Source organism: Mandrillus leucophaeus, unplaced genomic scaffold (assembly GCF_000951045.1).
Source record: "Mandrillus leucophaeus isolate KB7577 unplaced genomic scaffold, Mleu.le_1.0 Scaffold162, whole genome shotgun sequence".
Classification (NCBI taxonomy): Eukaryota; Metazoa; Chordata; class Mammalia; order Primates; family Cercopithecidae; genus Mandrillus; species Mandrillus leucophaeus.
The window spans coordinates 823,074-839,960 of record NW_012101610.1 but is presented as its reverse complement, the minus strand read 5'-3'; the positions used below and the strand labels follow the sequence as shown (position 1 = coordinate 839,960).

Here is a 16,887-nt window from a genome sequence, read left to right as displayed (position 1 = left end):
TCATATATAGTGTATATCTATACAATGAAATACTACTCAGCCATAAAAAGGAATGACTTAATGGCATTTGCAGCAATCTGGATGGGATTGGAGACCAACGTTCAAAATGAAGTAATTCAGGAATGGAAAACTAAACATCATATGTTCTCACCCATAAGTGGGAGCTAAGCTATAGATTGCAAGGGCATGAGAATGATACAATGAACTTTGGTGACTTGGGGGAAATGATGGGAAGGAGGTAAGGGATAAAAGGGTACAAAGTGGGTTAAATGTATACTGTTAAGTGTATACTGTAAGTGTTAAGTGTATACTCGTCGGGTGATGGGTGCACAAAAATGTCACAAGTCACCAATAAAGAACTTATATAGAAACAAAAATTATGACAGCTATAATTTCCAAAGTGATTGTATTAGGTCCTGCACACTAGATGCATAGGATCTGGGATTTAGGATGTATCAGTCCAGATTCAATTTAAAGAAAAGAATGCTACTTGTATTAGATAGCATTTGCTACAGTAACAAACACCCTATACATCTTAGTAGCTTTTGGTCATACATATTTTCCCCCTATGGGTCTGTGTGTTGCTAGTGGCCATTCTAGGCTCAGCTCAACTCCACATTTCTTGTTGTTCTGAGTCCCAGTCTGAAAGTACAGCATGAGCTGGGTTATGCAAGTCTCAGGCAGAGGGGAGAAATGTGAGAGTTTCTGATGAACCATACAATTCCAGACACTCACATCTCATTGACCAAAGCATATTTCATGAGCAAGCCAAAGTCAATGAGAGGTGGATACATATTCTTCCTCCTGAATGCACTGGGAAGTCACATAAAAATGAATGGGGATTTATAATCCTAGAATAGGAAGGGAGTGAATTTCTGGGAACAACAATACAATACCCACTGTATTTTAGCACAAGGGCATTTATTATATGGAATTGGGTGTTCACAAAACTGTCAGAAGTGTTGAAGACGTAGGATCTAGGATTGGGTCTGTATCATCTTGTGCCTTTAGAAAACAGCACCCCACAAGGAGACTGAAACAGATGCTGAGTGCAAATTTACTCATAACCACAGCAAATTAATTCCTGGAAAGAATCCTATAAGGTTGGGATGAATCTCCTGAAGCTGCTGATGATCAGTAGAGCAATCGGTTAAAGAAGCTCTCACCTGTGTCTCTTCTTTCTTTTACAGGTCTGAACATGCATTGGCTGCGAAAAGTTCAGGGACTTTGCACCCTGTGGGGTACTCAGATGTCCAGCCGCACTCTCTACATTAATACTAGGCAACTGGTATCCGTGCAGTGGGGCCACCAGGAAGTGCCGGCCAAGTTTAACTTTGCTAGTGATGTGTTGGATCACTGGGCTGACATGGAGAAGGTAATGGGGTGGAAAAGAGGCACAAAGTGAGACAATTAGGTTGACTTTTAAAATTCATCCGTTAATTCAGTAAATATTTGTTAAGTACTTATTACATGAAGGGCACTGTAATATGCTATGGACAAAACACTCATCTTCCATGAAGGCAGTAGAGTATGGGAGAGAGACTGCATGAGCTTGGAAGGAAGAAAGGCATAGGAGCGTGGCAACCCGGTAACTCTCCGACAGCCAACACACAGTTTGTTTACACTGTATGTAGACTGCACATGCTCTGTTGTGACCTCCCAGGGTGAAATGAGGACTAGTGGTCTGGGGTCGCAGAAGAGGTAGGTTTGAATCTAATAACAGCAAATCAAGCCTGGGCAACACAGGAAGACTCTGTCTCTACCAAAAATTTTAAAACAAAATTAGCCAGGCATGGTGGTGCATACCTGCGGTCCTAGCTACTCAGGAGGTTGAGGTGGGAAGATTGCTTGAGCCCAGGAGTTGGAGGCTGCAGTGAACTGTGATCACACCACCACACTCCACAGAGTGAGATCCTGTCTCTCAAGAAAGTGGGGGGCAAATCAGCACTGATCAAAGACTGAGTCTTCCCAGAAAGTTAGGTCACGTGTTCCTGTCAATACAGGTGTGCAAGTAAGATAGTTATGAGGCAACAAATATCAAAAGGGCTTCAATATGAGACATCCAAGAAATAAAAAGTTGAAGAAATTTCTGATTTTCCTTCCCAGCCCTGAGCTTCTAGACTTTTAATCCATTCACTGCTGATCCATCAATTGCCTTCACCTGAAGTCCTGTGACTCTGTAGGATGGAAGGATTCATTCTGGCTAGGGGTAGGGGAAGGGGTGGAGCTACCAGCATGGGCTTAATACATTGGTGCTCAAAAAGAGTCACGATTATGACATGATGTCCTAAGTTCCCAACACTATGAAACAGTCTTAGTGTGGAGATTGCAAATGCCTTGCCTCTAGACTGAAGACGGCCCTAGGTGTCGGTACTCTTAAAAAAAACCATAAGGTTAACATTTTAAAATTGAAAATTTTCAAACAAAAATTTAGATTTCTGGATTTTTTTAAAGTTATACTTCCTTTAAATATGAGGAAGGCCCTTTAAATATTGAGGAAGGCCCTTACTACCATAACTCACCATTCTGAATCCGTAAAAGTAAACTTGCTATATAAACATAAAAAAATTTATCCATTCACAGATAACACCATTAGCAAAATAAATGTCTAATGACAACTGTGGGGAAAATATTCAACTCATATGACAGCAAAAAGTTAATAATATGAAATGAGCTTGTAGAAACCAAGAATAAAAGGGTGCAACTCATTATAAAACTGGGCAAAGTATATGAACAGATAGTTCACAAAAAAGTGAACTCAGATGGCCATTAAACATAAAAAAATTATCACCTCCCTCATAATAAGAGTAAAGCAACTGAAAATTTTACTGAAATAACATTTTTGCACCTATGTTGTTAGTGAAATACAAAAGATTTTTTTTTTCTTTCAGAAAAATAGTTTAATTATCACAAGGCCTCTTAGTGGAAGGATGGGAGATATTTCTCAAATCTGCCCCCTTGAGAGCTCAGAGACTAGGGTTATCAAAAGACAATTTGGTGGGCAGGGGGCTAAGGAATGGGTGCTACTGATTGGTTGGGAATGAAATTATAGAGATGTGAGAAATGTCTTCAAGTGCTGAGTCTGTTTCTGGGTAAGGCAGTCACAGGACAGGTAAAGTCAGTTCCTTGCTATAAAGTCATGGGTCTAGGTAGTGTCACTACATTTTCCAGAATGCAAATGTCTGAAAAATATCTCAAAGGCCAGTCTTAGATTTTACAATAGTGATGTTATCTACAGGAGCCATTGGTGAAGTTACAAAGTATGACTTCTGGTTACATGACTCCTAAGCAGTAAGCAAGCTAGGGAACAACAGCTGGTTACTGCTTGACTATGCTTATAGCTTAGCAGAATTGAGGTCCCTATCATCTGCCATAATTCTAATGCCGTGGAATTGCATTAATTTCACAAAGGGGTTTAGGTCCCCGAACAAGAAGGGAGTTGGTTTCAGGAAGAGACTATTGTCATCGTTGCTTTAAAGTTAAATTATAAACTAAATTCCTCCCATAGTTAGTTTGGTCTATGCCCAGGAATGAGCAAGAACAAAATACAAAGGTTTAACAACTCTATTGGCAAGGCTGTGAAGAAACAGACACTCTCATGTGTTACCACAAGGTGGTATAACTCTGATGGAGCCAAATTTTGAAATATCTAATAAAATTGCCAACATGTTTTCTCTTTCATTTTGCATCATTACTCTCAAACTGTGATCTGAGAACCCCTGAGGATCCATGAGACTCTTTCAGGGGATATGCGAAGAGTCTATTTTACAATAAAACAGAGAAAATAGAACCCTTGTGCATCATGATGGGTATGTAAAATATTACAGCTATTATGGAAAGCAATATGACATTTTCTCAAAAAATTAAAAAATAGGATTACCATTCAGCAAATCCAACTCTGGGCATACACCAAAAAAACCTTAAAATCAGGGTCTCCGAGAAATATGTGTACACTCATGTTCACAGTAGCTTTATTCACAGTAGTTGAAAGGTTAAACGGCCCAAATACTTACTAACAAATAGACAAAAAATCTCTTTAAAATATATTATTGTATTTTTCAATGTGAGAAGGACACGAGAATTGGAAGGGCAGGAGCAAAGTGATATAGTTTGGATATTTGTTTTCTCCAAATCTCATGTTGAAATGTAATCCACAGAGTTGGAGGTAGGGCCTGGTGGAAGGCATATGGATCATAGGGGCAGGTCCAACACCAATGACTTAGCACCATCCCCTTGGCTATGCATGAGTTCATGAGGGATCTTGTTGTTTAAACAAACGTGGTACTTCCCTATGCTCTCTCTCTCTTGCTCCTGATCTTGCCATGTGATGCACCTGCTCCCCGTTCACCTTGTTCCATGATTGTAATCTTCCTGAGGCCCTCACCAGAAGCAGATGTCAGCACCATGCTTCCTGTACACCCTGCATAACTGTGAGCCAATTAAACTTTTTTCTTTATAAATTACCCAGTGTCAGATATTCCTTTATAGCAATGCAAGAACAGCCTAATACAATACCTTATATAAATGAAATCATACAGTATTTGTTCTTTTGTATCTGACTTATTTCCCTTAGCATGTCTTCAAGGTTTATCCATGTTGTAACATAAGTCATAATTTCCTTCATTTTTAAGGTTGAAATAATATTCCATTGTTACGTATATTCAAAATTATTTATCTATTCATCAAACATTCAGGTCAAATCTTGAATGCTTTGTTTCTTAAAAAACTCTTCTGTCAGATTTCCTAAGTCATTACTCTTAAGTTATAACTTCCACAGATCACTAGGCTATGAATACAATGCGGACAAGTTCTTTGCTAAAGTATAGGAAGGGGGACCTTTGCTTCAGTTCCCTAAAAGTTTCTTATTTCCATCTGAAATCCGGTCAGCCTGGATTTCACTGTCCATAATTCTATCAGCATTTTGGTCACAACTATTTAACTGGTGTCTAAGATGTTCCAAACTTTTCCTCATCTTTCTGTCTTCTAAGCCCTCCAAACTCTTCAATTTCTTCCCATGACCAGTTCCAGAGTTACTTCTACATCATCAGGTATCTTTATAGCAATATCCCACTTCTGGTACCAGTTTTCTGTATCAGGCTGTTCTTGTGTTGCTGTAAAGGACTACCTGAGACTAGGTAATTTATAAAGAAAAGAAGTTTAATTGGCCCAAGTTCTGCACAGTGTACAGGAAGCATGGTGCTGGCATCTGCTTCTGATGAGGGCCTCAAGAAATTTACAATCATAGTGGAAGATGAAGAAAGAGCAGGCACAACAAAGGGCAAGACCAGGAGCAAGACAGAGAGTGAGAAGGTGCCACTCACTTTTAAACAACCAGGTCTTATGTAAACTCATTTATCACCAAGGGGTTGGTGCTAAGCCATTCATGAGGGACCTGTCCCCATGATCCAATCACCTCCCACCAAGCCCCACCTCTGACATTGGGGATTGCATTTCAACATGAGACTTGGAGAGGACAAATATTCAAACAATATCATGTATCTAGAATAGTCAGATTCATAGAGACAGAAAGTAGAATGGTGTTTATCAGGGCCTAAGGGGAGAGAGGATGAGGGGTGATTGTGTAATGGGGACAGAGTTTTCACTTTGGATGATGAAAAAGTTCTGGAGATGGATGGTGGTGATTGTTGCATAACAATGAGAATGTACTTAATGCCACTGAACCATACACTTAAAAATAGTTAAAATTGGAAATGTTATGTTATATGTATTTTTACCACAAAATTAAAAAAAATAAGTAAATAGAGATATAAATAAACCTAAAGCGATATTTGCCTTTTTATTCTAATTCTTTCATGAGTATTCAATAGCATTTTCCAGAAGGTACATGTTGGTACTCACAACAGAGTGAATGCAGAAGCAGATGAGAGGATCCAATGTTATTCTCCTAAAACATTAAAGGAAATTGCAGAATAAATAGATGCAATAAATAAATAAAATAATGCCACTTTCCTCATTATTTTTTCATTTTGAAAAGTATACTTTATCATTATAAAAAATTATGCATGCTAACATATAATGGGTTTATTACTATTATTTCTGAAAGCATGCATTTATAAAAATTCTGTTTAATATCTACTATGGTAGATATTGATAGATATAACTCACATAAATAACAACTCTTCAGGGTTTTCAATACTTTTTAAGACTGTATGGAGGTGCTGAGATAAAAAAACTTACTAAGCACCAACTTGGCAATCCCAAGACTTGGAATTTATCCTACCTACTTGTGTACCAGTGCCCCCTAATCAACAGGGCTTCTCTTTCTTCAGGCTGGCAAGCGACCCCCGAGCCCAGCCCTGTGGTGGGTGAATGGGAAGGGGAAGGAACTGATATGGAATTTCAGAGAATTGAATGAAATCAGCCAACAGGCAGCCAACGTCCTCTCGGAAGCCTGTGGCTTGCAGCGTGGGGACCGTGTGGCAGTGGTGCTGCCCCGAGTGCCTGAGTGGTGGCTGCTGATCTTGGGCTGCATTCGAGCAGGTTGGTAACTGACTACCTTGACAGAGAACTGTCTTCCTTGTGAAGAAAACTGATAGCAGAGAAATGCAGCCACCTCTTCCAAAAGAAGTCCCCTCCTTGGAGCATGCTGTCCTCTCTCATATGAAGAAAGGCATCTCCCTTCTTCCACTTATTTAAGCAAACTATGTGCCAAGCACTTATGCAGAGTGAACAACTACAACGACATAATTTACATATTCATGGGACTTACAGACCTTTGGAGAAAGCTCTTGAACTATTAATTGCACATATAAGTATTTAATCAGAATTATGATAAGTGGCATGAGAATTCTATTAAAATCTATTAAAACAAATTTGGCAGACTGTGACCTGCAGGCCAAATCCTGCCCACAGCTTGTTTTTGTAAATGAAGTTTTATTGTAACACAGCTATGCCCACTTGTTTCCATATTATATGTGGCTGCATTTGCACTATAGTGGCAACTTGAGTAGTTGGAACAAGAGAGTGTCTGATCCATAAAACCTAAAATATTTACTAATTGGCCCTTTGCAGGAAAAGTTTGCCAATGCTGGTCTAAAAGAAGACTTGAATTAACCAATATGAGGAGTAACAAAGTCTCCATGGAAGTGATATTTGAGCTGAGATCTGCAGGATGAGTAGGATTTTGCCAAGAGATAGAGAGGGTTGTGCCAAGCAAAGGGAACAGCATATGTGAAGATGTAATCATCTGATGATTTCTGCCCAGAAAAGCCAAACACTGAAAACAGTAGGAGTTGCAGTAGAGAAGAGTTTAATAATTGCATAGACAGCCAAACTGAAGGATGGAGGATGTTTCTCAAATCCACCTCCCCAGGAAATCAGAGACCAGAGTTTTTCAGGGATGCTTTGGCATGCAGGAGGCTAGGGAATAGGAAATGCTGATATGTTTGGCTGGGGATGAAAACATGGGTTCAAGCTGTCTTCTTGTACTGAGTCAACTCCTCAGAGATCACAGAACTGGTTGAGTTAGTTTCTTGGTATCAGTTACTGGTCTGGGTAGTGCAAGCTGGTCCATCAGAATGCAAGGTCTGAAGAACACCTCAAACATCAGTCTTAGGTTTTACCATAGTGATGTAATCTACAGGAGAAATTGGGGAGGTTACAAATCTTGTGACCTCTGGCTCCATGACTCCTGAACTATAATTCTAGCCTTGTGACCAATTTGTTATTTTTCCAAAGGCAGTTTCAGTCTCCAAGCATGGAGGTAGTTAGTTTCAGGAAGGAGCTATTATCATTTTTATTTTAAAGTTAGACTATAAGCTGGATTCCTCCCATAGTTAGCTTGGACTATGTCCAGGAATGAGCAAAGACAGATAGCTTATGAGGTTGGAAACAAGATGAAGTCAGCTATGTCAGATTTCCCTCAGTGTCATAATTTTTGCAAAGGCATTTTCAAAGTCACAGGGGAGGGAAGCTTGGAAATTACAAAAGAGCCTAAAAGGACATCTGTGTGCCTAAAGTCCAGGCCATAAAAAGAAAGTAGTGGCAATAGAATGAACATGTAAAGGTGGCCAGGTGCTAAATTGGCAGTGCCTTGTGGGCCATGGTAAGAGTTGTAGACATTTATCCAGTGGTGAATGGAAAATGATTGATGGATTGAGTAACACTCAACCATTGATGCATTGAGTGACATGATCATCCTCTGGATGGTCATACTGGATGCTCAATAGGGAATGGGATGAAGAAGGCAATAGTGGGATTGGAAATCTCCAATAAGAGGTGAAGGAATGGTGATGGCTTCAATTTGGTTGAGGTAGTAGAGATGGAGATAAGTGGATTTAACAGGCAATTGAGGGGAACGAATAACAGCATTTTTCAAGGAAGACGTGAGGGAGAGAGAGAGAAGCCACAGACATTTCAGCAAGTGGGTGGATGGTGCTGTTTTTCACTGGAGTGAAGAACACAGATATAGAAAGAGATATGGATGTGTTAGGAAAAGATGACAAGTTTAATTTGGGCATGTTGAGTCCGGGATGTCCATGTGATGTTCCAGAAGTGATGACAAGTTGAATTTAAGGGTCTAAAATCTGAGGTGGAGGCAGAAATTTGAGAATCATCAACTTTTACATTATAAGGATGAGAAGTACAGTGGTATAAAAAAGAACCTCAAGAAACTCCAGCAACCTCCTTCACAAACTGCCCTTTCCACCTCTGTTTGCACACAGCCTAACCCCAACTGAAAATTCCCAACCACCCCATGTTCTGGGGACAATGGGCTGAGCATGAGAGTGGGTAAAGAGAAAGACATAAATGCAGCCAGGAATTAGAAACTATCAGAGGCAACCAAACCAATTGCAGGAACTTGGAAGCCCATGGAAAGAGAGAACAAGTCAGAAAGAAAGGTGACATACTGAAATTATAGCCAGACGGAAAGGAGAACCCAGAGGAAAAGTTGTGTCTATTGTTCTGTGTCTGACTCAATATGACCACCATGGTAGAGAAACATTCGAGGATATTTACAGGTGTGCAGTGAGAATCCCAAAGTGTTGACAGTGGGAAGAAAGTGAGCTAAGATTAAAAGCTATTTAACAGGAGGGGCATGTGGTTTAAGCTTCATAAAAAATGAAACCTGTGTAGTTTTTCTTTTTTTTTCTTTTCTTTTCTTTCTTCCTTTCTTTCTTTTTCTTTCTTTCTTTCTTTTTTTTTTTTTGATGGAGTCTCCCTCTGTAGTCCAGCCTGGAGTGCAGTGGTGCGATTTTGGCTCACTGCAACCTTTGCCTCCCAGGTTCAAGCAATCCTCCTGCCTCAGCCTCCAGAGTAGCTGGGATTACAGGCATGTGCCACCAAGCCCAGACAATTTTTGTATTTTTTGTAAAGCTGGGGTTTCGCCACGTTGGCCAGGCTGATCTTGAATTCTTGACCTCTAATAATTCGCCTTCCTTGGCCTCCCAAAGTGCTAGGATTACAGGCATGAGCCACCATGCCTGGCCCTAAGTCTAGTTATTCTACAGAAGATTTTAAAACTCAAAGGAGTCTCATTAAGATAGTAACGAAGAACAAGAATTTAGGAAGGTGATAATCATGGGGTATAAAACCTCAGTTATGTGCAAGGAATAAGCCTAATTTTTAAAGATAAATTGTACAGCATGCTAAATATAGCTAATAATTGAGTACTGTAAATTTCAGTATCATTAAGAGCAAAAATTTCTAATGTTCTCATCACAAAAAAATGTTAAATACTTGAGGTGATGGAAATGTTAATTTGCTTAATTTAATCATCTCACATTGTCTTCAAAAATTATAATACCACTTTGTACCCAATAAATATATACAACTATACTTTGTGTGTGCATGTATATGTAAAACTGAAGGCACTCTCATCTAAGAAAAATGCGTTTAGTGTCCCAGGGTTGAAAGAAATAGCCAGGACCTAGAGCTATTGGTGTTTCAAGACCATGGATAATTCCAAGTGCCTTTCTTCATGATTCTTTAGTTATCATATAAGAGTTTTGAATACAGCAAACTCCTGTAGAAATTGTTTTTTTGAGGGGTGAGAATGGGTGAGGAGAATTGTATGTGTCTTAGACTGTCAACAGTGTGACATTAGCAATTCAATTTCTTTTCTTTGTCTCAGTAGGGCCCTTAAGACTCTGACAACCCAGGGAATCCTAGGTTAAATTCACTCCCTATTCCGTAGTCCTCTTTTTTGTTGACAGTCTCCATTGGTCATTACTTCCCCATTCTCTCCTTCCACACTTTCTCCCTGCTTGATGTTTATATCAGGCTTCTCTACAGACAAAGAAAACCACCCTTTCCAATTCTCTAAACTGTTGACTTCTTTAGGTCTCGTCTTTATGCCTGGAACCATCCAGATGAAATCCACCGACATACTGTATAGGTTGCAGATGTCTAAGGCCAAGGCTATCGTTGCTGGGGATGAAGTCATCCAAGAAGTGGACACAGTGGCATCTAAATGCCCTTCTCTGAGAATTAAGTTACTGGTGTCTGAGAAAAGCTGGGATGGGTGGCTGAACTTCAAGAAACTATTAAAGTGAGTATCTACATGTCTCAGCCTGGGTTTTAACTAAAACTGGAAACGGAGCCAAGCACTTAGGTGCAGGTGCTTTATTGAGGAGGTGCAGGAAGCAGAGCATAGGACTAGGAAGAGTGAAGCTGGGAAGAAATAAAAGCTAATGCAAGGGTTTTTTTTTTTTTCCAAGTCATTGCAAGGACTAAATGGGGCTTGATCTACCTGGACCTTCTGAGCAGCACATATAATGCCTCCTAGGATTGTCCTCTAAAGGATTGAAAAGCACTGACCCATCAGCATCTGACCCCCACAGGTTGAGGGTTGCCCTGGGGGTGTTATTGCCTCCACACGCTGGGCTGCACACTCATGCATAAAGAGTGGCTCAGAGTTCCATGCTATGGTAAAACAGAGAAACTGTGGGGCACAAAGTGAATCACTTGTGGTGCACACTGGAAACAACATGGTATTAACACCAAGTGGATTGAAACCCACCCAGAACTATTCACTGGAACTATGACTCAAATCAGGGGTGAGGCCAAGGTCATGAGGGAAAACCCAAGAGATGGCTGATACATTGAGTTTCTAGACTCTTCTTCCCACCTTCCGTATCTCTAAGAGAGGTTGATGAAGGGCAGAGTCTCTCCATGTGTCCTTCCAAAAGTTGATAGCATAATTGGCTGGATTAATGATTTTCTCTGTCACATGTCTGAAATCTGAAATCCCTCTATTAGGGTCACATATGATTGGAAACTTGAAGAGATAACTTCAGCTTTTCCTTTCTAATGCCATAGTCTTTAAGGTAGATGTCATAGAAATAAATAACATGATGCCTGCTTTTTCTTTTTAAATGGACTCTCACTCCGTTGCCCAGGCTAGAGTGCAGTAGCACGATCTCAGCTCACTGCAAGCTACGCCTCCCGGGTTCATGCCATTCTCCTGCCTCAGTCTCCTGAGTAGCTGGGACTACAGGCGCCCACCACCATGCCCGGCTAATTTTTTGTATTTTTAGTAGAGATGGGGTTTCACCATGTTAGCCAGGATGGTCTCGATCTCCTGACCTCGTGATCTGCCTGTCTCGGCCTCCCAAAGTGCTAGGATTACAGGCATTAGCCTCCATGCCCAGCCAATGCCTGCTTTCAAAGGCTCAAAATCAGGACACTGGAGATGTCCAAGAGATGTGTAGGTGCTTCCAGGGAATAGAAGAGAGTGCCAAGAAAGTACTTGGAAAACTCATATTAATTCCACACCTCCGTCCACTTGGTGTCATGCCAGGGCTCTTCACAATAATTAGATTAGCATTTATTGAGTTCTTGCTAAGCAAGTTGCTCATTTCTTTGGTGGTAGAGTTAACTTTCTCAGTAACTCTGTTAGACTTGATCTCACTTTTTGCAGATATAAAGTGAGACACAGGGAAGTTAAATAACTAGTTTAGGGTTGCATGGATAACAAAGTGCCAAACTTGAGTGGTTTTCAAACCCAACTCTGATTGACTCAGACTCCCATGATATTAATCACTCAGCAGCCTCTCTTCTGAGGTGGTTCGATCAACTTGCCTTTTTCAGCACAGTGGGTGGTGGGAAAAGATGGGTCACTGTGATATCTGGTGTCCAGGCTAGATCTGAGAAAACGACAATCTCTGTCTCTGTCAGCGAGGCATCCACCACTCATCGATGTGTGGAGACTGGAAGCCATGAAACAGTTGCCATCTACTTCACTAGTGGGACCAGTGGGCTTCCCAAGATGGCAGAACATTCCCACTCAAGCCTGGGTCTCAAGGCCAAGATGGATGCTGGGTAAGCTGAGCTCTCTCTCTCTACAGAGAATTGTATGACGAGGCATGAAGACTTTTCTGAGTTCAAATCCAGTGCTCCTAGGCTGGGCTACCACCTTGTGGTTCTGAGAAAGAAAATTCAGAAGGAAAGCTAAAGAGGACATGGCTTCACGTGCTGGGTATCCAGTGATCTCCAATGGGACACATCTTTTAGATAACACAGGGTCTCAAAACTTCTTCCACGTGTTGAGCCAAATGCCTAGCAGGGTGAATAATTAGCAAAAAGCTTACATGCATTTCCCCAGACTGATCTCTATGTTGTTGTTTGGGGTGCTGGCAATTTGCTTTGATACTGTCCACGTTCCAAGAGGGCAGTTTTTGTCAGCGGCAAATTACTTTGCAAATTCATTGAAGTGGAAGATATAATTGGATAAATTTGCGAACAAAGATCTCAGGATTTCTGGGTCACAGACCTCATAGTTGGGCATTTTTTTTTTCCACTGCTACATTAATCCCATTTGTGGAATCATGAAACACTGTACCAAGGTCTTCACACAATGATATTTATAAATCATCAGAATTTTTTTAGTAGACCCCTCCTTCCATGTTAATTTTATTATTAGAATGGGAAAATATAATAATGCAAAAAATGGAAAGTGTAAATGTTCCGTCTATGAGACCATAGTGACAGCAAATTAAATAAGTTAATAAAAATTATACAATAGAAGAGCTGCAGTAAAACGCAGTTTCTAAAAGATAGGGGATAAATTACTTAAATGTAACTAAAATATGAAATTCCCCTTCCCCAAAAAAATTTGGTAGTGATCTCATTTTTCACAGATATAAAGTGAGACTTAGAGAAGTCTTGTATTAGGTCATAGTACAATGACCTAATTTCCCTGAAGAGCCGAAAGCATTAATCATCTTCAGGAAAGAAGATACACTATGGCAGTCCCCAGTCACAAGGAAGTTGTTCATGTCTAGCCTAAATCATTCTTGCTTTAAGAAAGGTCTAAACCTTTTATTCTGCCCTGAAGAGAGAAAACTGATAAGTTTACTTAGTGCAAGACCATCAGCTGTACGGGCAATTTGCAGTACTTGAAGAAAAGAGAAGCAAAGTTCTATTCAGCCAAACTTGAACTTGGCAAGGCATCTGTTAGAATATTTGTCATGCAGATGCCTTGTGTTAGTAGAATTTTCCTGGGTGGTTACCACATGCATGCCACAAATGGTACTAAGTTTTAGAGGTAAAATGAGAATGAGACCCAATTATATATTAAGTCATGTCAACTGGGGTCCCACCTTCTGAACATTCATCTCCTGTTGATGCAGGATGTGTGGATAGAACAAGTTTTCTTCCCCCTTCCTACTTATACTTAGACATATGCCTATAAACCTGCAGGCAGATACACACAGACCTCTGCGCACACACCTCTCTTTCCTCCCCTACACCTTAGTGTCCCACACATCCTAAGGTCAGCATGCACCCACCTATCTGTACATGTGTTTTGTCTGTGTTTTCAGTTGGACAGGCCTGCAAGGCTCTGATATAATGTGGACCATAGCAGACACAGGTTGGATACTGAACATTATAACCTCACTTTTGGAAACTTGGACAGTAGGAGCATGCACATTTGTTCATCTCTTGCCAACATTTGACCCACTGATTATTCTAAAGGTAAGAGAGGATCCTGTTTGCACCAGTTATTCAGAGTGAGCCCGAGGTTTGCACACTTCAATTTATTGTAGTTTGCTTCAACTTATTTAATTTTTGCTAAACCCCTGCCATGTGGTGAACAGTGTTCAGTAAGCAAGATGGAAATGATCCCTGACCTCATGGAGCTCATGTTCTGGGGAAGGAGACAGACACATACATAGAAGAAAGCAGTATGTTCAGGAGAAAGACATTGTAGGTCATTTGTTCACTCAACAACCACAATGGGCTCGTCCACTGGTGTCACCTATCAGATAGATGCTGATGAACCACATGTAAAAGGGAAAGCTGGAATATTGGAGGGGAAGCCATCTCCCTCGTGTGTGTGTGTGTGTGTGTGTGTGTGAGAGAGAGAGAGAGAGAGAGAGAGAGAGAGAGTGCACGTTTCATTTCCTTTTTTATTTGCAGCATAAAACACAAACTGAAGATAGAGTACATAGAGTGCCACCATCCTAAGTGTACAGTTTGAAAATAATTTACCTATGTTAAGATACTGTCTCAGTCAGCTTGGGCTACTATAATAAAATACCATAGTCTAGGTTGCTTAAATAACAGACATTTACTTATTATAGCTCTGGAGGCTGTAAGTCTGAGATCAGGATGCCAGCATAATTGGATTCCTGGGGAGCCCCTCTTTCTGGCTTGCTATGGCTGCCTTATTGCTGTATTCTCACATGGTTGAGAAAGACAGTGCTGGTATCTCTTCCTTTTTAAAAATAAAGACATTCATGCTCTCATTGGGGCACCTGTTTCACTACCTTGTATAATTACCCCTAAAAGCCCCGCCTCCAAATACCATCAAGTTGAGAGTTAGAGCTTTAATATAGGGATTTAAGTGGGGATACAGCATCCAATTCATATCAGACACCCATGTAAACACCACTAGATCAAGACATGAAATATTCCCACCACTGCAGGTGTTCATACTCCTTCTCTGACAGTGTCTACACCCCATAACTTAATCATTCGTTTGATCTCTATCACCATAGATTAATTTTATCTCTTCTTGCATTTCATGTAAATGGAACCACATTATATATAATCTTTTGCATTTGGCTTCTTTTACTCAAAATATTCTCTGTGAGGTTAGTCCATGTGTTGCGTGTATCAGATGTTTGTTCTTTAACTGACTGCATAGTATTCCATTCTGTGAATCTATCAAAATTTTCCCCCATCCTATTGTTAATGAACATTGGGTTATTTCCAATTTAAGATGATTTTCTAGAAACAACTCAGAAGAATAAATGGAATTTTTTCCTATAGAACTTGATGGTACAGCCATTAGGTAAGACCCACAAACTGCAGCTATGCATTATCCTGTAGCAACAAAGCAATAAAAATGACCTCATTTTGCTTACAAAGATACACCCTATGTTGGACTCTTTGATAGAGGGGTTGGGTTATTTCCCTGCCATGCCCCCAGATCTCTGATGGCCCATCCAGACATCTATTTGGCTGCAACAAAGATTCAAGCTAAGGCATAGATGACATCTTCAAAAGTCAAAAAGTCAGGTGTGGTCTGAATTTTCTTAGAAAATTATCTTCAAATGATACTGTCATTCTCTGTTTTAAACAAATTCTTACTCTGTGTCCTTCCCAAAAGGATTTGAACTGGCTCTTATTAAGTTCCACCATTTAAAAAAAAATGAAAACAGAAGCAAAATTATAAAGTCCATTAGGAAAATATAAGTTGGAGGTGCAGTGGGGGAAAGACTAAGGAAATTAAGGAGAAATATAGCAAATGAGTATAGTTGCAAGTTGTAGTTGCAAGTTGAACTTCTAGTAAGGCAAAGCAATAAGGAATATGGTGTCATTTTCGTAGCTTATATCTGTTTACCAAGAGCATCTGAAGGAAATGATTGCATGATATTCACATTTGTCATTTTTTCTAGATATTTTGCTTAAACCATTGCCATGGTTTGAATATTTGTGCCCTCCAAAACTCATGATGAAACTTGTAAACCAAAAATAAAATCCTAAGGCCCCGCCACCCCCAACCATCTGAATGACCTTCCTCCTCAGCCAGGGTTCTTTTAAAAATTTAACCTAAGAGACTGTTTCAGGCCATGACAGGAAGTGAGAGTGGGACATGCCTCATTATACCTCTCTGGTATTAACATCAATACAGACTTTAAGTCTGATTTAAAAAAAAAAAAAAAACCCATTTTACAACCTATTCTCTCTAACGCCTAGTGCCAGTACCTAAAAGCTTCCTCTGCAAATAAGAACTTGGGTCTCCATAATTCTTTATTTTAACCAAGGCATTTCTTTCTATTGATCCCAGGTCTTTAGATAAAGTCAACCAATTGTCAATCAGAAAAAATTTAAATCTACCTATAAGCTGGAAGACCCCGCTTCAAGTTGTCCCACCCTTCTGGGCCAAACCAATGTATTTTTTAAATGTGCTTGATTGAAGTCTCATGTCTCCCTAAAATGTATAAAACCAAGGTGCACCCTGACCACCTTGGGCACGTGTTCTCAGGACCTCCTGAGGACTGTGTCATGGCCATGGTCATTCATATTTGGCTCAGAATAAATCTCTTCAAATATTTTACAGAGTTTGGCTCCTTTCATCAACAAACTCAATCCCCAGTGGCACAGTATTAAGAGGTGGGGCCTTTAAGAGATGATTGTGTCTCATGAGGGATTAATGGATTAATGGGTTATCAAGTTAGTGGGTTAGTTTTGAAGAGTAGGTCTGTTATATAAAAAGCCAGTTTTGCTCTGTCTCATGAGCCCCTTTGCCATATGATGCCCTGAGTCCCCATCAGCAAGAAGGCTCTCACCAGATGCAGCTTCTTGACCTTGGACTCTCCAGCCCCTAGAATTGCAAGAAATAAATTTCTTTTCTTCATAAATTACTCAGTCTTGGGTACTCAGTTACAGCAACAGAAAACAGACTAAGACAATACT

The 16,887-nt window shown here is 40.1% G+C and overlaps 1 protein-coding gene across 1 annotated transcript in view; it reads left to right on the top strand.

Moving 5' to 3' along the window:
• The window catches only part of LOC105536648 (acyl-coenzyme A synthetase ACSM2B, mitochondrial), a 42,433-nt gene that overhangs the window by 6,746 nt on the left and 18,800 nt on the right, over positions 1 to 16,887 (top strand). The window contains exons 2-6 of the mRNA XM_011976064.1: positions 1,191 to 1,375; positions 6,291 to 6,501; positions 10,303 to 10,510; positions 12,139 to 12,282; positions 13,785 to 13,938. Coding sequence (XP_011831454.1) covers positions 1,199 to 1,375; positions 6,291 to 6,501; positions 10,303 to 10,510; positions 12,139 to 12,282; positions 13,785 to 13,938 — 894 coding nt within the window. The 5' untranslated portion in view covers positions 1,191 to 1,198. The remainder of the gene's footprint in view (positions 1 to 1,190; positions 1,376 to 6,290; positions 6,502 to 10,302; positions 10,511 to 12,138; positions 12,283 to 13,784; positions 13,939 to 16,887) is intronic.